Genomic DNA, 25,616 nt, shown 5'->3' with positions numbered 1-25,616 from the left:
GTGTAACATCAAAGTCTTGCCTTGACATCAATTCTTTGGGCAGGACCAATTGGATTTTATAGTCTAAATCGGGGTCTTGGTTCCCTGGAAATTAATGGTCTTCTGGGAAGTGAGCTGAGAATTTGAATGTTTAAGTTTGTTATAAAAAGGTCTCATAATTGCGGGAAGATTTTAGAGAGCCTGCGAATTGATAAAGGTTGAAATGACTGACACAAGAAGATACAAAGAAATAGAAGGTAGATTGGTTTTGCAGGGTGAGGTGGGTTGACCTTGCCTGGCCACCGGTGCCCATCAAGCCGCTCTATCACTCCCAGCTTCTTTACCTCCTCTGGAGCAGCACAAGGGGACAGGGAATGGGGGTTGCAGTCAGTCCATCATGCGTTGTCTCTCCTGCTCCTTCCTCCTCACACTCTTCCCCTCCTCCTCATGGGGTTCCTCCCACGGGAGACAGTCCTTCATGAACTTCTCCAGCGTGGATCCTTCCCACAGGCTGCAGTTCTTCACAAACTGCTCCAGTGTGGGTCCTTCCTTTGGGGTGCATAATTTTGAAAGTACACTTTCTTTAACCTTAGGACCTTCAATTTTTAGTGTGTTTTTGTTGAGGATGATTGTAGACTTACAGATTGAGAGTTCTTAGATTTTTTTTATTTTTTTTTAAATTGTGCAGGTCTGCTACTGGTATAAAAGGTCTTTAACCTTGTTGCTAGTTTTGTTGTTAAGGTGGTTGTTTTTTCAAAAAAAAAAAAAGATTTTAAACCTATGTCAGAATAAGATTTAATTTCTCTAGCTTTCTTACCATCACCGTAACAATTTTACACCTCAATTTTTTTTTTCCTGAAGGTTGCAAAAATAAACCTTTTTTTTTTTAGTGTTAAACAAAAGCAAATCCTCAGGCCTCTTTGTTGAAGAGAAACTGTGCTTGGCTGTTTATTTGGAAAACTGAAGTATATAAATATTTAACATGTATCTGTATTACAAAAAGTTTACATAGGTTATAAAAGGAAGTTTTTTTAGACAGAAAAACAATTTTAATTGTCAAACTTCATAGTTGCTTTTATATATGTTTCTCTTTAATTTCTTGTAGTGCTGTTTATGTGGTCATTATAAATGTAATCTCTGTTTGTGTCATCTGGAGAGCAATGTTCTGTTTTGTCTATAGAGTACCAGAATGTATTTGTATTGGAAATTAGGCAATTGGCATTCAGCTTATTAGCATTTTGTATGTTAAGTAGATAATGAAGGAATGCAAATATGTTGAGAAAAATTCAGTTTCATTTAGGACTCTACTTGTGAAACTATAATTCATCTTTTAATTGATATAAAATGTCTAGATCAATTTGAATTGTAGAATTTAGCTATCTGAAATGGGTCATTTTCTCTTTTGGGGGAAAAACTATTCAGAAAATACAAAAATGTTAATACTCTGCATCTTTGCCTCTTTCAGACAACCCCATGGTTTACTCTGCCTACAGCTGAAGTCATCGCTAGTTGCAGTTTTGCTTTTGGTTTGCCGTGTTTCACAGGAGAGGTAACTGGTTTAAAAACAAAATATTTCCTGTAATTCCTCAAATCTAGTAAATGTGCTTGTAATGATAGACTTAATGCTTGCTTTTTGTGCTGAGAGATTTCTGAAAGCAAAATAGTTTAATCACTGTGCCTTGACACTGCCTGTGAGTGGGTCTAATGCTATCTTACACAGTGTAGTCTAATGAAAAATTAGTGTGGGGTGTTTAGATAACATGAATGCAAAATACCTGTCCATATTTGCCGTCTTTTTTTACTTAAGTGTTTTTCCTCCTTTTTAAATATTCTCAGATTTTCATGGATCTCAATAGTGCTAGCACTATTGTTTTGCGAGTCTTGACCCAAGCTACTAGTCAAGATACTGCAGTGCTGAAGCCAGCTGAGGAACAGCTGAAGCAGTGGGAGACACAGCCAGGTTTTTATTCAGTCTTATTGGTAAGATACAGTGGAAAAGTGCTATTAAGTAAACTTTGAGTAATTTTGAATGTGGCTTTCTAGAATACTGTTGAACCATGACCTCTGTCTGAGAGAAGCCTTGAGTCATCATGGTCCAGCTACTAGTATCCTTACGCTGTGCGGTGGTAGGCATTGTTGTCACTGTGTCTCAAAGCACGCTCTTCTCCCAGGCATTCAGGAGGAGGAAGAAATCCAACTTCTGGCAGCATGAGGGGGTGGGATCTAGTGCTAAACCTGTTGTTGGCCTGTGGTGAATTCTAGATAACAGAAGGCCAAGAGGACCCTTGTGAAAGGAATTACCTTTACTACCCCATGAGGCAGGGACACTTGTATATACCAAGGCAGTAACCACCTCTTGTTTATTGTGGAGGTGATGCATTATGACCGTTCTCATAGAAGTTCCCCCATGCTTCTCATTGCACTAAGTTTGATACCCAGCTGGGATCGCTTTCCTTCTTGTCAATGGAGAGAGACTCTCAGGGAGATTAGCTGACTGGGCTGGTAGTAAGGTTCCTGAAATGGGAAAGGTGAATACTTCTAAAGTTAGTACAACCATTGATCACATAGATGCATTAATATGGTGCCAAGTGATGAAAACATAACCAAAGAAGGAGACCCAACTGTTTCAGAGAAGAGACTCAGAAGTTAGCAGTGTTGTTATTCTCTGATTCCTATGTGTATGTTTATAATAGTCTTACAGCTAAACTGCTTTTCCTACAAACATCTCTCTTCACTGCACAGGGTGAGTGACTCGTTGTGGAGTGACATGTTCTGTTCTCTGTAGACTTTATGTTTCATTTGTTTGGAAAGTTGAAGGCAATTTAGGGGGGATTTAGGGAAAAAGGAGAAAAAAAATCTGACTTTTGAGCTGTCAAATTGCGTTTTACCCACTGCATTTGCCATAGTGTTTCTGTGGTGATAAATGATATTGATAGAAAACAGCGGAAATTGCCGCTGACTGGGCGTTCTTTATTTTCTGGATGTTTGCTGTGAGAGCTTACAGCTCAGGTTGTAGCCAAGTTGAGCACTTGCAGGTGTAACTGAAGTTGATGTGAGTTGATCTTAAATACTAGTGCTAAAAATACAGGGTTTGAAAGGATCAAATACTGTTAATTCTATTAATGTGGTTAAGTAGCCCTGTTTGGGGACTCATCAGCCTTTCTTCAAGTGTGAAATAGAAGTAGAGAATCTGTACTTCTTTGTTTAACTTGATTATGGCAGCGGGACTGCCTGAGAGAGAAAATAGTTGGTACCTTCTTGGTGGAGCAGAAAAGGGTGGGGGGAAGCAGGTGATTATAAATGGAGAGCTGGTAAAACAGTTAATCTCTATGGGATATGGCAAGTAATATAATTACTTACTGTCAGATACATCTGCCTCTGGGATGATCAGGATAGAGAAAATTATAATGAACCATGAAACATGCATCTTTGAATCTACAATTTTTAGTACCTAGTGGAGTTATTAGCGTTAGTTTCTGTGCTTCTCTTTTGAAGGTGTTACGTACCTTTCTTTTGAAGAACAGAGCTGAAAAGTCAGAGATAGAGTGGCTGTTTTTGAAAAGCAGCCTCTATCCTTTACCAGTTGTATCAGTTTATGTATTGTTTAGCTTCATGCCTGTTATTTCTACGACGGCATTAGCGTGTTATATGAAATACTTTATGTTTTGGGAAGCAAAAATATAGAAGTATAGATACAGAGTATACAGAGAGTTTTCGCTGGATCTTGTGTAGATACCTTAGCCTTTTTTTGCATTTCTTATCCAGGCCCGGTCTAGTTTTACGGTATTTTAATTGGAGGAAGCTTTGCTTCCAATGAATATTTTAGCAAGGAGGGGAATGGTAATTAGAAGGCTCAGTGGGAATTTCAGAACAGGTAGTTTTGTTTTTCCATGATTTATTTGTTTTGCAATGCTTTTCACGGATATGAGGCTAATGATGTTTCCTCTTAATATTGTAAAAAGCTTAAGTCGCACTTGGGAAAGCAAATGAGCTTCGGGAAAGGAAGATACAGTACATGCAGATCCTTTTCATGTTGTGTGGTGTTTATCAGTGGGCTACAGCCCTTTTGGTGTTCTTCTAAAGGTTGCTAGTTTTGGAGTCGATACCTTTGTTGGCATGTAAGTCTGTTTGCTTTCTAGTGATTGGAGTTTGTGAGGTTTTTTTTGTCTTGGGCATTATATCTAGAAAGCTGTTACTATTATAGAAATAGAGTTTGAGAGCAGGTTAAGTTTTGAATTCATAGTGAAAACGCTTGGTGATGTCCCAGGTGTCTATAGTGCTGAGCTCTTTGAAGGGTTTATTTATAGCTCTTCAGACACGGCAGCCAAAAGTAGCAGATGCTCTTGACCTGAATCCCTGCATTTTTCATGTCCCTTCTTAGTGGCCTTCTAAAAGCAATTGACACAAGTGGTGCACTCTTTTTCTACAGTGCATTGTATAATAAGACCACTGAGCTCACGCCTATTTGCTCCCTGAAGGAGGGAGTAATGTCTCAGCCCCTCAAGAAGGATCAATCTGATGCAGTGGAAACAGGAGGAGAGCTGCTGTTCAGAGTAGTATCTGTATTAAGATTCAATAGCCTACCTTTATTTTAGCTTTTCCTGCTTGGTTAATTTTACAACATTACTATCTAAAATAATCCCTCTGTGTTTGTCTGTATATACATGTAGGTACATAAAAGTGTATATAGATAGATACAGATACATGTATGTGTATAGATAGATAGCTTTTCAGTAGCAGAAACTAATTTCCTAGAATAAGCATAGGCAAGTTCTGTCCTATCAGGTCACTGTTTTGCAGTCAACATTGGTAGTCGGGACGGTTCTCAGCACATGTCAAGATAATGAAGAAATCTCCTGAAAGGTCTCAGAAGTCTGTGGCCTTGCACAATACAGAGTAATTTCTTATTCTAGTCAGAATCCAGCTATGTCATTAAGAAGTGTAATAACTGACTGGTGCTAGCTCAGCCAGACAAGATTAGAAATAAATTTGCCCTATGTGTTGGGTTTATTTTTTATAAGTTAAGTGTTAGGGCTAGTGATAAGATTTTTGTCATCTTTAAAAATTAATGTTTAAAACATTGTTTCACTTGTCTGTCAAATGCTGACTAATGCATTTTGTTTATACACACCTGTACATACAGAGGCGTGTGCATTTATACATATGCCAGTGTATGTGTTAATACAATTTCTATCCTGTCTTTGGCATATTGAGCAGTTTTTAACTTAATCTTTTCTTTATACAGAATATTTTCACAAATCATACATTGGATGTGAATGTAAGATGGTTAGCTGTGCTGTACTTTAAAAATGGAATTGATCGCTACTGGAGACGGGTCGCACCACAGTAAGTTCTGATTTTCTTCCACTTCACCTTCTACAGTAGGTTTTGTTGTACTTGCCAAGCTGGAAAACAAATTCCTTGGTTGACAGAAGTTACTTTAGAATTTGTGGTGAAACTGATAAAATGTTTCAACATAAGGACTCACTAATGAACCAGTCTGTTTTCATATTACTTCTTACAACTCTGTTCATGTTCTACTTTTAAAAACTGAGTTAGAAGGCTATTTCATAGAAACCAGATTTTGAAGTGACATGATAAGCTTTATAAAATCAACACTTGAACTTTCTGGTAGCCGCAGATGTGAAAGGTAGGAAGTATCTTGGAGGGATTATTAAGGAGATATTTCATTTAAGTTCATTAATAATTCATACTGAATATGTACATGAGAAAGAGGAAGTAGCTATCATGATAGCAAGTTCTGGTCTTCATTTTCTATTGTTCCGATATGTGGGTTCTGATAATGCATGACAAAAAGTTCTCCAAAGAAGCTAAAAATCTAACCAGTATTCTCGAGCACAAAATCATTTACTCAAAAGTTACAAACAATTCCATTATAATTTGTGATACCTACAGAACTTTATACTTCTCAATGTTTTGTGTGTAGTTTTTCCTTTTTCCTTTAAAAAAGTAGGTATAATTTCAAAAAGGGTTTCGATTTTTCTTCACTGTTTTCAGGAACTAAGAGAGACCTGGAAGTGTTCAGTCCGTCTCTTAAGTAATATAAATAGGTGGAACATCACTGTCAGGTTGTATAGGGTGTAAATTGGAATTCTAGGTCCAGTTTTTATGGATCAGGAATGTAAGTTAGGTTAGAAAGTATGGCATGATTTTCATCGTGTTCTTTGTTTGAGATAGTGTAATGTATTTTGCCTTACATTGTAAGCTTTTCTGAAGATCCACCAAAAGAGGGAAGAGTGATGAAATTCTGCATCTGTAGGACATTTTAAATAGGGTAGTATTCCTTCATTATTACATAAAGCATTACAGCATATGTCCATTAGTATACAATTGCGAAACATCTGCAAGTGTTCAGATTCTCTTTTATGCAAGAGGAAAATACCATCTTTTGCATGGAAGATGGCATATATCTTTAACATTTCTGGTTTAAGTGATGAGGTGATGCTGCTTACATTACTGGTACTTAGCAAGCATAATTCGAAGCAATTAAAATATATTGTTCCAATTTGTTAGTATTTTTAGATAGATATTAGTAGCACTCTGGTGAAAAAAACACAGTTCATTTCCTGCAGAAGTAATGACTACAATTTTACTGTTTGAACCGTGGTAGAAATTGAGTACAGTATTTCAATGTACTTTTCCTGTTGCAAATTTAATATGGAAAAAAAAAATCATTGGCTATTATTAAAGATTCCATTGTGTAAATCTATATTAAATTTCCAGTAGAAGTCCAGTTTTTCGCCATTTCAAATTTAACACAATTAATGTATAAAATAGATTTTAAAAATTATTGGCTGCTGTTAAAGGTTCCGTGTGTTAAATATATATTAAATTTCCACTCTGTTCCATTTTTTTCTCTATTTCTAATTTTCTTTCTAAATTTTTCATATGTGACATCTTGACAGTATTTTGCACTTACCCAGATCGCTTTTCTCTTAGCAGAATATGTTGAGGACATTTTGAGAAATGCTGCTTTTAAGCTGTAATTTCTCAGTTGATTGTTTTGTGAACCAGTTGTGTTTTGGATACCATGATTTTTGAAGGTTTCATTGTACAGGTTGTGTTTTTGTTGTCCTTGCAAAATTCTCATCTTTCATCTTATCTGTCACATCTGCAGCTGTCCCATGTCCATCCATGGTAGCACCTCAAAGCTTGTTCTGATCTATCCAGCCTTTTTGGTAGAGCAGATGTTGGATTTGGAGGTGACTGGTTTCTGCTGCCTCTCGAAGGAAAGGACTGATTTTATACCTGTGTTTTTCTCAGTGGGATGCTAACTTAGGTCTATCAGCTTTACTCAGCTGTTGATTTTCACAAAATCTAAGGAAAAAATCATACCATTGACCTTTCTGCTCTTTGCCAAATGTAATTGAAACTTGCCAGGTAGTTCGAAGAATTATGAGAATTGGAGAAGGGTTCTTGCAGGCAGATAATATGTTCGTATAGCCTTAATCCCTCAGTAAATCAGTGCTAAAGACGGTTTCTTTTGAACAATTTGTCTTGAATATTTATGTACTTGTGGAGAACTTTGAGTCTCCAAGAACTTTCCCAGTAAATTAAATGCCTGTGTTGTACAAATGTGCTGAAGTTAGTTTCAGATTAATCAAGCAGGGCTACCATTACCTTTCTTCTGCTGAGCGTTTGTGGTTTCTCAGCTGCTCCTACTACAAAGCAGGAAAATGTTGGGATCATGAATTCTTTGGACAGTGCAGTAGTTGAGTGTTTCATTCTGCTAAAATACATAGCTACAGAACAGTGAATACAAACAAATTTTTCTTTTTTAAGAAAAGTGGGCCTTCTGAAATATTCTGCTTTTTGCACACATTCACCAAGGCTGTCTGTCCTATTCATGCTACTTATTCTCCACGTGCCTTGGACTTAAAGCAGCATTTTCTGCTTTGTGAGAGTGATTATAGAGATGGGCCTATGAACTCCTCCTGTGTGCTTTCTCAGGCAGTTTCCAGATTGTTGTGGAGAAGAGCCTAGGGTTGTCATCACCTTTTTTCAGGCACAGTTTAGCCTATTTTTTGAAATTGTTGTCAGTCTCCTCCAAAGGTGGTCTCACTTTATGATTTGGCACATGGTCTTGATTTCTTCAGAAATGGCTCTTCTTGAATTTGAGTGTTATTAGAGTTCCTTTCCTGGAACGTGTTTTTGATTTTACAGATAACTACTGTTAAATCTTGTCTTTTGTCGACTTTGTTCTCTGATTTGATTACCATGTTGGAAACTTTAATAATACTTCTTAAATCCATGTTTTTATTTGTTTGAATGATAACTGTAAATAACTCTTCAGATTTGGTTTTCTGGTTTATGAAATAGTAGACTTTTTTTAAAAAGCTCAAAAATAACTTTTAAAATATTTGGATACGTGTTTCCCAATACCACAAACACAGAAAAAGATCGGAAACTTTGAAATTGCAAATTGTGAAAGACTACAACATGAAAATACTTAGAAGTTCGTCCCTAGAAGAACTTGTTTTGATTTTTGATTTGGTGTAATTCAGTGCTGAAGGGAAACCACCTGTTGAATGACACGCATTCTTCCTAACTTCTGGCCCGCCTTTAACTTTTGTACGGAGTTGTGGGCCTTCCTCGCAGTGTGTTAAGGGAGGGTAAAGATGCGGCTGTCTGGGGCGAGTGGCTCCTGCAGGTGGGAGCGGCTAGCGGGGTCCGCTCCCCAGCGGGTGTCACTGCCCTGTGACCTCAGCGGTAGATTCCGAGCTGCTAGCAGTCCTCGCACATCGTGGAGAATGCCGCTTGCATCTGCCTGGATGTCTTAGGTTTTTTTCATTACTCTTTGCCAGCTTTGCCCGTCATAAGCTTCTGTGCTTGAAGCGTTCATCCTCATGAGTCTATTTCTTTTCCTTCCTTTGTTTTGTTTGTAACGGCAAAAGCTTAATGACAGCATTTGTGTTCATGGTAAGTAACGAATTAATGCTTGCTGCTCGTGGAATATGCTTATGATATGATTGATATAATTATGAAAAAGTAATTAAGGCAAGGGACCTAACGAGCTCACAAACAAGGTAAATGAAATAGTATAGTAGAACAGGGTTTGCTTCTTTACAAACCAGGTTTTAGGTGCTTTGTTATCCCTGAAAGTGAGCTGCTGTACAGGCTACATGTAATTGAGATTACATTTCTTCATTGTCTTAGTAATGGCTCTCAAGCTTTAGAAACCACTTGGGGTATGCCCGTATGTGTGGAAATTATATACTGCATTTTTGTATTTAAAAAAAAAAGGACCACAGAAATTTATTTCCCTAAAATGTCATCTAGTGGCTATAGATTAATAACTGAAATAGTTCCCTGCAGAAAAACTTGGACTGTTGCAGAAATCTTTGTAAACTTTACCCAGAATGTTTTTAGGCATAATTTAATTTTATGTAAAAGTATCTTAAAGCCTAAGTCTTGATACAAAGTCATGTAAGTGTGGTTCCTGAGTGCTATAAATCACCTTTGAAAATAAGACTTAGTGTGCAGTTCTGAGTCACCAGTCTTGTATACTATACTTAGAATGATAAGTCTTTGATTTAGGAAATTGTGAGTACTTGTGTTACATACAGAGGGGGAAAAAAGTGAAAACTAGAATGTTGTTGCAAATGTTTGATCTTACGGTAAATCCTACCTCTGTGTTTTATTATTTTGAGATGAATATTTAGTATTTGTCTAGATTAGTGTAAAAGCTGTGTTTTGGGGAGCTTTAGGCATTGTTTTAAATCTCACTGTATAAAACTAGTAGGTTAGTATCTGTGCCCGAGGTCAGACAACAGGAAGCGGTTGTGCTGGTGTGTTTAATCTTAATTTCCACCCACTAGACTTCATTGAGATGTGATGATTGCATGCATGCCTGTAAATTGTTGCAATGTTAGGTGAAGCAGTTTCATCTAAACAACCCTGCATGATAACTTAAGTCTTTTTATGTACCAGAACCAGCTTTCTAGGTGCTATCAGTAAATGAAAGTGGATTTTTTTTTTCTCATTGTATAATCTATAAATACCAACAAAGCATTTTTAAAAGCAGTTTTTTATGTTTCTTGCCTGAAGCTTAAGAAAACTTAAGAAAATTACATGGGTCATGTAAAGTCTGAAATAGTACAGGAGTGATACGATGCTGTAACTTGTAGTCTTAAACTGATAGAGGTCACTTAAAAGGAAGTATAAAGATAGCGTAAAGCTGCACTTGAATGAAAATTAACCTTTATGGCTTAGAATTTATCCTTCTTACTAATTTTCTCTGCATTTTTGAAGTCTATATCAACATTTTTCGCTCAAAGGTATAATCTTCAAAGGATCCATTTTTAAGTGTAGCTATATGACTTGCTTGTAGAAAAGGATTTGTATAAGAAAGGATTACTGCTTTTGCAAAAAGAGCTGTCATCTGATAGCATCATTGCCTTATACTGGGCACCTTTTTGTTATTATCCATTAGTATACATGGGCAAAGTTATGCTCAAGTCATCGATCCCCACAGTAGTAACTGTATAATAACTGTTCAATAACAACCAGTTTATAGTTTGTACAGTTTTCCCTTATTTTCATAATATATGGGGGACTTTACTCTGTGAACTTTCTCTTTTGCCATTTGTGTTTACAAAGGTCACATCAAAACCTAAGGTTAAAAAGCCTCATAAATATTTGTCTGTTTCACTGTTTCCTCTCTTTTTAAATATCTTTGAGATAGTGGAAAAACAAGGGATGTTCTCTTGATAGTTTATCAAACTGAAACACATCAGTTTCAAGGCAATGGTGTATAAAAGTAATCTTCATCCAGTCAAACACAGATGCACAAATGGAAATGATCATTTAATTTCTATGTGTAGTAATAGTGAGAAAATAATTCTAAATCTGAATTAATAATTGTTTTTTATTGAAAATTAAATAATATTCTAATAAATACATCCTGACAGTGCTCTTTCTGAAGAAGAAAAAACTACACTGCGTGCTGGACTTATCACCAACTTTAACGAGCCAGTGAATCAGGTTAGTGTGGAATGATTATCACTCTCCCAGCAAATGCTTGTATTGGTATATAATTTGGTTTCTCTCTTTACAAAGTGTTTAATAATAATAATAAAGTTGACAAGTTGCAATTTACATGTTGCCTTTCAAACAGATCTTTATGTTGAAGCGAGATCTTTTTCAGTAGATCATAATTCATAGGATCGTAGAATTATTTAACAAAACAACATGTTTTGTCTCTTTGGTTTGTTTTTTGTTGCAGTGGCAGTTTATGTTGTCCCTCACTGTTTTTGCAGCTATTTGATGAAATGGTTCAGGGAATGGATGTAGCTCAAAGATAACCTTCTTTCCCTGAGGGATTTTTCTTTTTTCAGCTGTATCTGTTCTCTGATCTGACTCCTAGTATAGCCACACGAGGAAGTGTGGTGGTGGTGGTGTAGCAGGAATGAGCTGATGAGAATGCTGCTGCATAAACCCACCTAAGCAGTATTGCTGTCACGTGTCTAATCACAGCATTAATGAATTTAAATAGGCATAATAAAGCTTCAGTATGATAGTGTCTTGTCTTAAATCAGGTGACTAATTTTAAGCTACTATTTTGATTAGAATAAGGATTTATTGTTAAATTGAACATAAAGCTAATGTTAGGGGCTCAGAACATGCATATGCTAGATGAATCAGTCTTCTTTCTGCTAACTTATTCTTGCTCATGTAAGTATGAAATTCTGCAAGGAAGTATTTGCTAATATTTTAATCTAGGTCTTAAAGAACTTTTTCAAGAAAATACAGAAATGATTTGCATAAGGCAAAGCTTAAAAAAAAAAAGGTATAGCAAACAAACTTCCATTCTGCTGTTCAGTTTCAACTTTTCAGGATTCCTCGATGGGATTAATGTTATTTGTAGGATTAGAGCAATGTATCAAAATTAGGGTAGTTTAGTCTTTGTAGAAGACCTTTGTCCATGTCCAGCTGTCCATGACAGTTTTGACTAGAATTTAAAGTTTTTATTTCAAATATAATTTTTTAAAAACATAGACATAGAAAGTATCTTGAAATTTGTAGTGCAGGTATAGTTTCAATGTAAAGAAAAAGAAAAGACCAAATATTACTTGTTTCTTTATTTCAACCAAAAAGAACTATGAAGTATGTCATGTTGGACTATAAAGTGTCCGTCATTTATGCTACTACTAGGTAGTATAAGATTTATCAAATATTTAATTTTGAAGTGGTTGCATGATATTTACATTTCTAAAAACCTAATGTTAACTGTATTGTATGTAAAACAGTTCAAACTTTTTATCAATAGTTTTTCCATACCTCCATTAGTATTTCATCAGTTTGCCTGCTAAGACAATAGTGTGGTATATTTTATATATTTTATATATGGTATATTTTATAAATTCCATTGCTGATGAACAGTTTTGCAGTTCTGAGGCTATAGTTGCAGGCTGAGATTGGAACCTTTTTGACTGACATTTTAAAGACTGGTGGCTTTATGTATTTATTTGTGTGTCCTTATGATATTTTTGGGATGTAGTCTTTTAAGATGTGGAGGATTTTGTTTTATTTTATGGCAGCAGCCTGCTCCTAAATGATTGCCCAAACAATTGTTGTGATATTGAAGTATGTTCACAGAGTCCATCTCCCCTTCTTTCTCCCTTGTTCCCCAATCTGTGTTGAACATATCCTGAGATTTCCTTTCAGAGGCACCTTTCATTTAGTCCCCAGTCTGCTTGATATGCCTGAGTTATAGAATCATAGAATCATTAAGGTTGGAAAAGACCTCTAAGATCATCGTGTCCAACCGTCAACCCAACACCACCATGCCCACTACACCATGTCCCTAAGGGCCTCATCTACACGTCTTTTAAATACTTCCAGGGACGGTGACTCCACCACTTCCCTGGGCAGCCTGTTCCAAGGCCTGATCACTCTTTCAGTAAAGAAATTTCTCCTAATGTCCAATCTAAACCTCCCTTGGTGCAACTTGAGGCCATTTCCTCTTGTCCTATCGCCAGTTACTTGGGAGAAGAGACCAACACCCACCTCGCTACAACCTCCTTTCAGGTAGTTGTAGAGCGCGATGAGGTCTCCCCTCAGCCTCCTCTTCTCCAGACTAAACAACCCCAGTTCCCTCAGCTGCTCCTCGTAAGACTTGTGCTCCAGGCCCTTCACCAGCTTTGTTGCCCTTCTCTGGACACGCTCCAGCACCTCCATGTCCTTCTTGTAGTGAGGGGCCCAAAACTGAACACAGGATTCGAGGTGCGGCCTCACCAGTGCCGAGTACAGGGGCACGATCACCTCCCTGCTCCTGCTGGCCACACTATTTCTGATACAGGCCAGGATGCCATTGGCCTTCTCGGCCACCTGGGCACACTGCCGGCTCATGTTCAGCCGGCTGTCAACCAGCACCCCCAGGTCCTTTTCCTCTCGGCAGCTTTCCAGCCACTCTTCCCCAAGCCTGTAGCGTTGCCTGGGGTTATTGTGGCCGAAGTGCAGGACCCAGCCCTTGGCCTTGTTGAACCTCATACAGTTGGCCTCGGCCCATCGATCCAGCCTGTCCAGGTCCCCCTGCAGAGCCTTCCTACCCTCCAGCAGATCAACACTCCCGCCCAACTTGGTGTCGTCTGCAAACTTACTGAGGGAGCACTCGATCCCCTCGTCCAGATCATTGATAAAGATATTGAACAGGAGCAGCCCCAGTACTGAGCCCTGGGGAACACCGCTCATGACCGGCCGCCAACTGGATTTAACTCTGTTCACCACAACTCTCTGGGCTCGGCCGTCCAGCCAGTTTTTTACCCAGCGAAGAGTGCACCTGTCTAGGCTGTGAGCTGCCAGCTTCTCTAGGAGAATGCTGTGGGAGACAGTGTCAAAGGCTTTACTGAAGTCCTTGTGTTCCTGATGAGTGCTCTTTTCCAGTCGCAGATACTTCATAACACAGTTGCTATCTGCTTGTGATTTCTGCATCGTTGAAGGTAGAAAAATTATGACCATTGTATGTATAAAAAGAAAAAGAAACAACCCAAAAATATAAGAATTAGACGTAGTATTGAGATGTGATGACACGAGCTGACTTCCAGAGGAGGGGGAGAACGAAAACAGAACATAATGTACTTTGGAAGTATAATTTCCATGCCCTCTGAAGATATTTACCATATGGAGAGAACAAAACACTCCTTGAAATATATGACAGCAGATTTTTTTTCACTTAAAAAATCCAGTCCTCAAGGAAAAAGTACTCTTGGCATCCCTGGAGAGGTTGCTTCTTGTATCGCATATGGCAAAGAGTTTATTGGCTCCCTCCTGCCAATCGACATCACTTGATCTGAAAATAAATAAGACTCCCAGCTCTTCCTTGCAAACGTTGATGTCAGTTTTCTGAATTCTTCTCCCTAAGGAATTGGGTAGGAATGAATATTGTAGGAAGTTTTGTGGAGTGGTCAGACTTCAGATGAGACAGGTAAGGGAGCAGTAAAATAGGGCATGGCTATTCCCTCTTATGCCTGTAAGTTGCCTGGATTCCTTTTGATAGCACAAGAAGGTGACTTCTTCTCTAGGCTGGAGGTGTGGTGGTAGTTGTGAGGGTATGTTGAAGGTGAGCGCACCTGCTTCATTAATCCAATCAAGGACCTTTTCAATGCAAACGGGATAAGAATGGGGAAACAAGAACATGAAGTTTTTGGATTTTTGAGGTGGGGGTGTGAGGGACCTAATAAATTAGAAAATTTATTAAGGAATGTTTAGGGGAAGGGAGTTGTGGAGCAGCAAAGTGGGGAATAGACAGATAGAGGGTATAAAAAGGGCCGGTAAACCATGGCTGGTCAGTATCCATGTTAGAACAAACCCTGTGCCTAATCACCACTGTCTGTCCTGTCTTCTGATTGAATCCCTTAACTATCTTTCTGTGTGATCTCACTCTGTTCATCCTGTCTGCATGCCGTGAGGACTAGGTGCCAGCTACTGGCAGGACTGGCGTGAGTGGGATTTGGTGACAGCAACTGAAGTCAGTTGGTGAGGGTGGTGTAGGTGCCCCTGGCCTGTGGTGTGAGGATCTGGAGCAAGTGAGAGTCTCAGCTTCAGCCACTGGGATGGGACCGTGGCTTACAGGCACGTGTGCCTGGGGGCAGGCGATGTCTCTAAAACTCAGGTATAGCAGAAATAAGGGTAATACGTATTCAGCAGTCTATGTTTGTTTGTAGAAAGCGATAGAAAAGATCATTAAGTAAAAAGTGGTTCCCAGATATCTGCTTCTTCATTTTTGTGATTTCTAGAACAAATAAATTTAGTGGTCTTTATGTAAAATTTAAACAAGGTAGCCAGCTTATTTCTATACGCAGCCAGTAAATATTTCTATACACATAAAATAGAAGGCTCTTTTTTTCCCTCCACATTTATTTGCATTCAACAAACTTAAATATAGTTTGAGAAAAAACACACACAAGTCTAGCAAACCATACTAGATTTTTTTTGATTCAGGTTTTACTTGGCTGTTAATTTCTGCATTGTACATTTCCTAAATGATCTTTGACTTTGTGGTATCTGTGTTTTGTTTTGCTTTTTTGCAGATAGCAACTCAGATCTCTGTACTGATTGCTAAAGTTGCCAGGGTGGACTGTCCAAGGCAATGGCCAGAACTTATACCCACTCTTCTAGAATCTGTGAAGGTCCAGGATGATCTTCGACAACACAGAGCACTACTTACCTTTTATCATGTTACAAAGACCCTGGCATCCAAACGGCTTGCTGCAGATAGGAAACTTTTCTATGATGTAAGTAATGTCATGCAATGTTGTAGAGCGTGCAAACCATGTATTGTACATGCTTGCCACTTCTCGTGGTTAGCTGGCAGTGCATTAATGGCAGATATGTTGACTTTAATATCTGCCTTTGAAACAGAAGTGCTCTTACTTTGGTGAGTACAATATGAAATAACTGGAAGTCAGTTTCTAGGTGAAATGTTTTTGAGATCTTTATTAATTTTGCATGCAGCTTGAGTGTTATTATAATAACTTGTGTTAAGAAGCAGAGCTTCATCTGCAGAACAACATCTGCATTTCAGCCTTATGTTATCATGCTGTACAGCAGATCTTATCATATATATATGAATTTGCAGTGTTTCTGGAAGTGTGCTCTGGATTCATAATTCAATATAGTCTTTAAAAAATACTGGTTTTTAGGCTTCCATACCACAGTATTTTTGGCTTTTATTGTCAGTGGGAATGTGTTTGGGATTTTTCCAGATCAACTTCTTTCTCCAGATTAATTAAAAGGCAAGATGTGAATGCAGATGCCAAATCTTGTCTCATGCAGCTTGTATTCTCCATTGTAAGAATCCACTGATTAGAACACAGATTTACTTTTGGCTGTAGGCTGTCACATCTCCAGTCTCATTTGGAGTTAGGCAATGATGTATTACAGTTAAACATCTTTTCCAAACATGTTACACTTGAATTTTCAAAATTTTATTTTATTCCTTCATTTTAAAGAAAATAATATAGCACAGATAATGAAGACTATTTCTGAAGGTTTACCTATTTATCTATGTAGCAAAAATTTTCTGGCTGTGTAATCATTAAAGTGAAATTTTAATCGTCAGGAGTCTGAGGAACTGAAGGCTGGCTCTTGTAATAGGACAGGACTGAAATGGTGATATGTTGTTATGAGACGTGTGTGTACAGGAACAGTGTTTTCTCTCTCTACCACGTATAGGTATGGATGAATATAATCTGTGTATAGAAAATATTTATATTTTGATATTTATTAGGCTGTTACACACGATCTGGGTAATTGAACAATACAGGTTTTGGTATATCCACAGATATTAATACCAAAGCAATAAAGAGCGAGCAAGATAGTGACTTCTTTTCTGGAGCTCTCCTAAATTAAGATGTTGCTTATACAGCCTGGTTATACAGCTGAAAATGCTGTTAATGCTCAAGGATATACCAAAAAAAATCAAAATCCATTCCTAAAGCCCCACTTCCATAAAATAGCCAAATCATACCATCTCAATAGAGGGACAGAAAAGAATTTATGGGTTGTAAGGTTGTTGTTAAAGTTGTCATGTCCAACAGTACCTTTGCTGTATTTCCACGATCTTACCAGGTTCAAAAAGAGATCAGTTACCTTCAGTCGTTTTTGTGTTTCCAAGAAACTCATTAAGTTTGTATTAACTTTTTTCCTTATGGAATGCCATTTTTCCAGCATGGTATTTTCTTTGTATATTCTTTTCTTTGTAGAGTGAAACAACTTCAGACAACAACTTGAAACAACTTCAGAGAAAAGGCTTATAACAATTTTATTTAGATTTGTAAGGCAGTTCTTGTAAAAAATATAGTTGACATTTCATTTTAATAAGCATGTGTAATCTTTTTAGCAGACTTTTTATGCTTAAATGTCAGTTTTTAACTTATGAATATCTTCAGTATCCAAAGTTTCCCTGTCATCTGATTTGAGGTGGATGAAAATTTTCAGTGCATCCAGTTTCACTGTGTTGGGAACACTGTATATTCACAGTTTTTTGAACTTTAGGTGGGAAAAGGAAATTTTCTGAGCTTCTGGCACTATAAGGGTTCACATTTAAGAATTCTTTTTTTTTAATAATGGCAAAATCAGACAACTTTGAAGTCTGCTTAAGCATTCTGTCTCCTGGTAAAGGGAATTCATATCTGTTGGGTAGAATGTGACTTCTCTTGGACAGTCAAAAAACCCTTCTTATGGAAGGAAACCATTTGAAGTAAAAGTTCTAAAAGCTGAAGTAACAGATTGCAAACTTTCTTGATACTTTCAGATAAGTGGTTACAGTTTCAACATTTGTTTTAGTACAGCTTTGGAAACACTTGATAAATTTTTCATGTAATATGGTACTTGAAGATTACAAGGTCATCCTTATGGATCCCTTATTGAACTCTGTTACCTGAGGTTTAAAAACAAAAATGTTAGATGACATACAAATTGTGATACACTAACTTGTAAATGCAGCTTATTTCTAACTTCGTCTTTCTGGTGAATAGTACAGTTACGATTATAACTACATTAACAATCTTCAAGGTAGAATCGGCTGCTTTAGTAGAAATAGAAAAATGTAATATCTGGTTATATACCATTGGTGATATGCTTATAAGCATCTATTTTCTTTTAAGCCTATTTTTCTGGACTTAGTCTATTAAATGAGATGGTGGCTCTTGGAAGTTAAACCAGTGAGTGTTATTTTTCTATCTAAAAAAAATGTACTACTACTTTTAGGAAGAAATTTATTGTATGTGTTAAAACGTGTAGTATTTTGATTTTTTTTTTTTTTTTTTAACAATAGCACATTGCCATATAGCACATATTGGAGAAGTGATATAGTGAATTTACTTCAAATCAGTGAAAATACCGGTGACAGTTTTTTCCCCTAATTCATTTGACATTAAGCTTTTGAATCTCCCTGTTGCTTCTTGACCCTGGTTTTGAAAGAATGCTCTTATATTTTTACAGTTTATCTGAAAAACTTTTTTTTTTCCTGAAACTGTGAAGTTCTGCACAACTTTTATCTTAAACTAGAAACACTTTTCTTTATAGTCCTACCATAAAGTACAAGAAGGTTTTGGGTACCTTCTCTGCTACTGGATACACACCATTCAGTTTAGTCTCTCTGTTGAACTCCGGTGAGGGTTTTTATGGTTGTCTGATTTATTTGCTGCTTTGGAGATTGCTGAATCTTTGAAATATGGTCATAAATAGGAATCTTGAATAGGAATCCTCATGATCACTGGCAACCTATGAAATCCAGCATAGAACAGGTCTGCCATCTTTGCTGTTACTGTTACTATTCACCATGAACAGTTTTCATTTATGAAGATATTTCATCTTTATTCTTTAGCTTGGGTATCTTTTTACCACCACCAGCATGCTTTGTCTGTTTTACTGACTAGAGGAATTTAAGGCAGCCTAGCCCCATGACTAGGTCTTTAGGTCCTGCAGTAATACAGATTATAATTGCTGGTTGAATGACTTCAAATGTAAAAATGCTGTGGGTTCTCCTGATGGATACTGTGTGTATTTCTGCTTTTGTCCTCCCAATTTTTAATAAAGCAATTATTGTTTTAAATTTTTTTAGTACTAAGGTACACTGATTGGATGACAAACAAATGGGTTTATCCAGAGTATATTCTACTATTAGGAATATTATTGCTGCCTTTAATTGTTTTTTGGGAGGTTTTTTTGTTCTTTTATTACTATTATGGTTAGTATTAGTGTATTCTGTTTAAAAGAGACACCCCCCCAAAACCCAAAGTCAACCCCCAAAACATGAGTAGGTTGAAACTCTTGATAATTACTCAGTGATGTGTTTTTGCAACTCCACGAGCACATCATTGAATAATTATCAAGAGTTTCTATTGTCTAACCTTTACTTAGTCAAAGGAACCAAATAAACAGGTCGTACATGCTTTTGATTCTATTGATGTAGCATGTAACAGAGTAAGTGCAGTTTCTTCCTTAATTATGAAGCTGTCAAGTGCTACCATAACTGAATGAGAAATTCTTTATCTCCTGTTTATACTTCAGATATCTTTATCAGGTAAGCACTGTTTGGAAACTGTACTGTGAATTAAGTTTGAGATTTGTTCAGTGCTAGCTGATTAGAAACTATTTGTCATTCTATATTTTAAACAATTTGAGGCAAAAAGTCAGGGTTTGCAGCTATCAACAAAATAAAGTCAGTTTCAATGTACACATTGTTCAATACTATTTTTATTAGAGATAGGCATGTAACTACTAACTGTGTCCCAGAGTAAACTGATTCAGATATTAACTATTCTGTAAGACAAACAGTTTAAGTCTTCTGGGAGAGGAGGCAATGAGGAGAGCTGATAGTTTTTTGAAGCCTTATACTTTATTAGACCTGTGGCTGTATTTAATGAAAATCGGGTAAGAAAGAGGCCTAAATAGTTATCTTGAAAGTGGTAGAGTCATAGACCAAGTAGTCAGGGAAGCGGGTGAGTGTATCATAACACCTTCAAATTAAGACAAGATATTTTTCTGGAAAACATCTTTGGATCAGTATAACTCAGTACAACAAAGGAGTAAGTGAAACACTGTGGCCCATGAGATACGAGAAGATGGATTAAATAATTTAACAGTCTAAACTGGCCTTTAAAATTTAGGAATTTACTACGCTATAGCCAAATTCAGGAAATGAAATATATTGTTGGTCTTTCTTCCTTTTGCAGCTTGCATCAGGTATTTATAGCTTTGCATGTTCCTTGTGGAATCATCATACCGATACGTTCCTACAGCAAGTTTGTACAGGGGATGAAGCTGCAGCCACAAATTCACTAGAAAGAACCTTGTTGTCATTGAAAGGTAATAATATAGAATGATATTAAATATAAGGAATCAAATAAGTTTCTTCACAGTGAACGAGTAAGACTTCTTTGATAAAGAGTTAGCATTCTCTAACAAAGCCATGCCCATTGGGAAAACCAGTAACTTTGGTATATTTTACCTGTACCTTTAGCAAGGCAGAAGGAGGATTGTTCACACGGAAGGGGGAGAAGGTGCTTCTGTTTCTCAGTATATACCATTCTGATATGCATGTTGTAACAAGGTGAAGTCTAGGAGGTGGGAAAGTGGAGGACATAACAGGATACTTTTTTACGCGTGTTGTAATTTAGACTTGCATCTCTCTATTTTTAGGCACTTAACTGAGGAAGCTGAGCTATGAATTTTGTTGTGTTAAGTTCACTTGTGTTCAGTGAAGAAGTGCCTTAGCAGTGAGTTTAGATTTTAGGTTGATGCTCAAGTATTTATCAGTGGGATGAATACATATCCGTACTTTGCTGATTTGAAGAATTGAGGCGTTTGTGTGCGGTGCTTGCAGTGTAGATAATACCAGTCTTGAATTGTTTCAGAAGGTGCAGCATGCGGCTTCTCTGGGTTACTGGCAGTGATAAACCTGAGAAAATTTGTAAGATGGCTTATAGGCCCTGTTTGACTGTACTTGGCCATTTTCCTGCTGCAGAACCTTTCAGAGGTTGAATACTTACAGCTTTTGCGGAATTCTTCTTGATTCAGTAATTCTCTTCATTATTTTACACATGATGTACTGAATTTTAAAGTAATTCCAACAAGATTAGATTCGTATTAGGTATGGTTGAGGCATCCAAAGGCCCAAAATTAAATGTATTTTTTAATTTGGAGAATTGGAAGAAAGGTACAGCAACTGTGATTTTAGTTGAGTTCTGAAATGTGTTGGAACAAGGGCTGAGAAATATCTACACAAGTAACTTGTTTTTTTTTCCTAGTGCTTCGTAAACTGACAGTCCATGGGTTTGTAGAACCTCATTGGAGTGTAGAGGTAATGGTAAGTGACATATATCTGTTTCTAGTTCTAGATTAGAAATCTTTTGTGATGATTTCAGTTTTGTTAGGGCTATGTTTAAAAATTGTTGAAAAGCACACATTTGTGTTAATAAAGGAAGATCAAGCAACACACTCTCAAAGTTATCCTCTCATCAGTTAAGAACTGTCAGATCCTAGATAGATCCTAAACACTGTGACACCAATGGCATGATTAACAAAAGAAAAGCTACCCCTTCCAATTTACATGTCATATGATAGTGAGTCCCCTGTTGCCTACTGGAAGATGTCTTATCTACTCTCGCTCATCATTTGAAGAGGATGTTTTCATTTAATGATGAATGCAATGGAATATTTGTTCTACCAAATTCTATTGATAGAATTTGTCTGATTGAGATGAAAGCCTCTGGTATGCAGCCCATCGGGGCGGGGCGGGGGGCGGGAAGAAAGAAGAAAGAAACCCAAGCATCTCCCTTAACCCCAAACACTGCCTGCTTTGCTGGAGGAATTGGTTACCTACGACGTACATCCTAAACTAGGAAGTTGAGAACAGGAAAGAACTGGATAAGCAGATTGTAAAACATATATCTATATTTACCTGTACCTTCTTCTACTAGAGATGCTATGCTGTTTGTGTCGTACTAGTAAGGTTTGGATCATCTATGCAGTCTGCTAGCTAGCTAATTATTTGTTTCATGAGGAAATTGCTTGTCCACGATAATCAGTTACTTCAGTAAAAGTGATAAGGTGGTGTCTGAGCTAGTAACACATCTGAACTGATTTCAGTTTGACTCAACTTTCTTCTCATCATACAGTGCAAAATAAGCTTCATCTTTAAAAGACGTATACTTTCACATTTTTCAGGGTTTTCTACATGCAGTATTTGAACGGCTAAAACAGTTTCTGGAGTGTAGTAAGTATCTGAATATTTTTCCTTGTATTGGTTGTTAAATATTAGAAGCTAGATGAAAACATAATACAGTTCAGTGCATCATCATTAATCATTTAGGTGCAAGGTATTTTTTATAAGTGCAAAGCTATTACTTCAAATGCCGCTGAAACTGTCAGGAAAGACTTGAGTAAAAATGTCCTTTTGTATCAGCAGACTAAAATCCCACGAAAATTGTACTTAGTGTGATAATGCCAACTGAAAAAAAAAAAAATCTTAAGCCATGAATTGACAAAGTATCCATATTAAAATATGTAGACGCTACTAAAACCCAGATCATCTTGAGTTTTCTTCTTTGGGAGGGTTTTATGTTTTTGTTTTTCCTGGAGTTTGCCATGTATTTTGGCAAGGGTCAAATGGGAAATAAAGACCACATTCAGCTATATGTACTCTATAACTGGAAGAGTTGTAGTGTGAGACAGGCAACCACAGGTTAACACAGTCAACAGGAATATAAGCATAATTGGCAGGTGTTAGTGCTTTTTCAGGGAAGTTACTTGGAGCAAGCCAAAAGGAGATGTTCAGCAGTGTGGCGTCTGAACTCTTTGCTCTTTTCTTGCTGGTACATTTGTAGTAGACCTGGTGCAAGCCATTCATTCATTTGAAGTCTGTCAGGTCATCTTTTAGGGTTCAACAACACTTTTTCTGAGAATAGATGTCTGAACTGAGTAGAAATTTTTTGATATAAATGAAGGTACATGGCTCAGGAGCCTTTACTTAGGTGAGGGGGGCTGATCTGGACTCTGAGCCTCGTTTCTAGAAAATATGGAAACTGCCACTGTGTTCAATGCCAAAATAAAATACCTTTTTTGCTCTTCCAAAATGCAGGCAGCTTTGCATGCAACTGCTTGCCCCTTCTATTACACAGTAGTCGTGCTCTTTCTGGCCCTTCTTTCGTTTTTTGCGAGATAGTTGCCTAGCTTTAATAGACTGAATTGAAGGCCGTCCCATCCCAAAGCTTGGTGGTTATCGCAGTCCCCTAGAACATGAGGACTGTGGGGTTTGAATGTCATGAGATGGGAAGCTTCAAGCTCAACTCTTATTTCCACTTTTCTAATCAATAAGTTGTTTTGCAAAAGCAGGCGTGACTACCTTACAAGATGAGTGTTTACATTTATTAGATCATGGTTTTTACCTTCATTGTGGCTCTTTTTGTTTTTCTCTTTTATTATAAAAGCTTTATCTATTTTTTGCAAATTCGGAATGTTTTCCAGTGTCCATAATCAATTATTCTTTAAGGTGGTGTTTCTAGAAAAGCACATAGTGTTATGTAGTAAGGATATACAATAATTTTAATAAAAGGGCATTTTCATCTTTTCAGTGCTTTTTTTACTTCTTGTCTATGCTAACATTTGTTTGCATTATTTTAACTGTCTTTTATCATTGATTTGTCTGTAATGATGTCCCAATTGTTTTATTCTGATCAATTATAGTGAATTTCACTGCAGCTGAGAGAAACAGTTGAAGATTCCCCCTCCCCACCCCCCTGCAGTACTTATTACCTTGAATTTGACTTTGAATTTATTCTGCCTTAGAACTTTTTTCTGGCTGTCATAATCCAAGAACTACAGAGAAAACAAGTTGTTCTCCGGTGTTAATTTTTTAAAACTTAGCTATTGAGAAAGAAAAGGAAAGTCTGAAAAAATGATAGTTGTTAAATATCTGATTTACCAGGTAGAAGTATAAGAGCAGAAAATGTATGCAGAGATCGTCTAGAAAAGACTATAATTCTGTTCACTAAAGTGGTAAGTAAATTCTCCATTCAGTTACTGAATAGTTTACCATTCTGGAGGAGCATTCAGATATGTATGTGTCTTAAAGCCAATAGGTTTCAGATCTTTTAAGGAAATGGAAGATACTGCAACTTAAAACTTCTTTGTTATGAATTGTATTTTTCAATTTTTTTTAAAGAAAAAGGTGTCTGTTTACTCATGCTGATATAAGTTGCAGGAGTGAAGAATACATTTCCGTAGTTAAAAAAAAAGTTTAATGCATTCTATAAGTAAATTATTTAGCTAGGAGTTTGCTCAGAAAAGAATTTTTGAAGTTTTGCTAAAATATTGGTATCAGCATTGATGAAAAAAGAAGAGAGAAACTCTTCATCCTGTCTTTTATAAGTAGTTAGATTGCTATTTCTGAGGCCCTATTAGGTCTATTGAATAACTGGCCGCTTTTAGTTTATTGAAAGAAAATTAACAAAAAACTCTCTTACCCTCTGTGACTTTTGTATTATATAATATATTTGGAGTTGTCAGCTAATTCTGTGCAACCATTAATTGCGTATATTACCGGAAGGTAATTTTAGCATTGTCATTTGCTCTGTTTTTAAAAGATATAAAACCTACAGAATTCCCATGGTTTTTAGATTATATTTTGGGGCCACGGATCTTATTTAAATATTCAGCCTAATTATCAGAAGTGGGAGGCACCTGTCAGCTTCACAAAATTGAACTGAAGGTGTTCTGTCCCAACATTTTTAGTCTTTGTCATAGTACTTCTTACTTTGAACTACCAAGCAAAGTATGTGAGGCATGTGCATCTTTTTTCATAGACCTGAAAAGAAAATACACTTTATTAATAGATAATCTACCACCTGTAGAAACTCAGATGCAAGAATTCAGGCTTCGGCATTTTTGCAGTAGTGGAGGAGATTGAAGGAATTGACCAGTGCATTCTAGACCACTAGTTGGAAAAGCTAGGCTGAAGAAGCAAGTCCTTGTATTGCAGTGGAGGGGGAGAAAAAAGAATAAAAAATTATTTCCCTCATGCCTCTTTTACTTACAATAATTCTAATAGGGTTGAATTATCTGCTAAAATGTTCAGGGTTTTAAGTGTGGTTGATGTGTTTTATATACTGTGTTGCTAGCAAGCTGGTCTAGTGGAAAATGGGTATTGTTCCTTAAACTTAAAAACAGGTAATTTTGAACATAAATCAATAATTTCAGGGCAAAATAATGCTTAATTAACCACTGATACTGATCTCTTCCTAATTTCCTGTCTGTGTTCAATTTTCTTTTCTATAATTTTATATATATCGGCACTTGTTTTTGGTAAGTAGTTTATGAAAACATTTAATAAGACTTGCACAAAAAGTCATTTGATTTCTTTCTTGCTCTTCTACTTCCTTGATTTTCAGCTTTTGGACTTCCTGGATCAACATCCTTTTTCATTCACCCCTTTGATTCAGAGGTCACTGGAGTTTGCTGTAAGCTATGTTTTCACAGAGGCTGGTGAAGGAATTGTATTTGAGCGGTTTATTGTACAGTGCATGAATCTCATTAAGATGATTGTAAAAAATTATGCTTACAAGCCATCCAAAAATATTGAAGGTACTGCTGCTATTTACTAAAAAATTTTT

At 36.9% G+C, this 25,616-nt stretch overlaps 1 protein-coding gene across 5 annotated transcripts in view; it reads left to right on the top strand.

The window, feature by feature from the left end:
* IPO11 (importin 11) overlaps positions 1-25,616 on the top strand; it is a 99,635-nt gene that overhangs the window by 7,769 nt on the left and 66,250 nt on the right. For all 5 annotated transcript variants that reach the window (XM_075136944.1, XM_075136942.1, XM_075136943.1 and 2 more), the window contains 10 exons: positions 1,445-1,528; positions 1,816-1,959; positions 5,225-5,325; positions 10,911-10,983; positions 15,531-15,734; positions 20,181-20,313; positions 21,255-21,313; positions 22,174-22,222; positions 23,933-24,003; positions 25,395-25,587. In XM_075136944.1, the coding sequence (XP_074993045.1) occupies positions 1,822-1,959; positions 5,225-5,325; positions 10,911-10,983; positions 15,531-15,734; positions 20,181-20,313; positions 21,255-21,313; positions 22,174-22,222; positions 23,933-24,003; positions 25,395-25,587 (1,021 nt within the window). In that variant the 5' untranslated portion in view covers positions 1,445-1,528; positions 1,816-1,821. The remainder of the gene's footprint in view (positions 1-1,444; positions 1,529-1,815; positions 1,960-5,224; positions 5,326-10,910; positions 10,984-15,530; positions 15,735-20,180; positions 20,314-21,254; positions 21,314-22,173; positions 22,223-23,932; positions 24,004-25,394; positions 25,588-25,616) is intronic.

This window comes from Calonectris borealis, chromosome Z (genome assembly GCF_964195595.1).
Source record: "Calonectris borealis chromosome Z, bCalBor7.hap1.2, whole genome shotgun sequence".
Classification (NCBI taxonomy): domain Eukaryota; kingdom Metazoa; phylum Chordata; class Aves; order Procellariiformes; family Procellariidae; genus Calonectris; species Calonectris borealis.
Note: the sequence above shows the minus strand (reverse complement) of the source record. Positions and strands in the feature narration are given on the sequence as shown.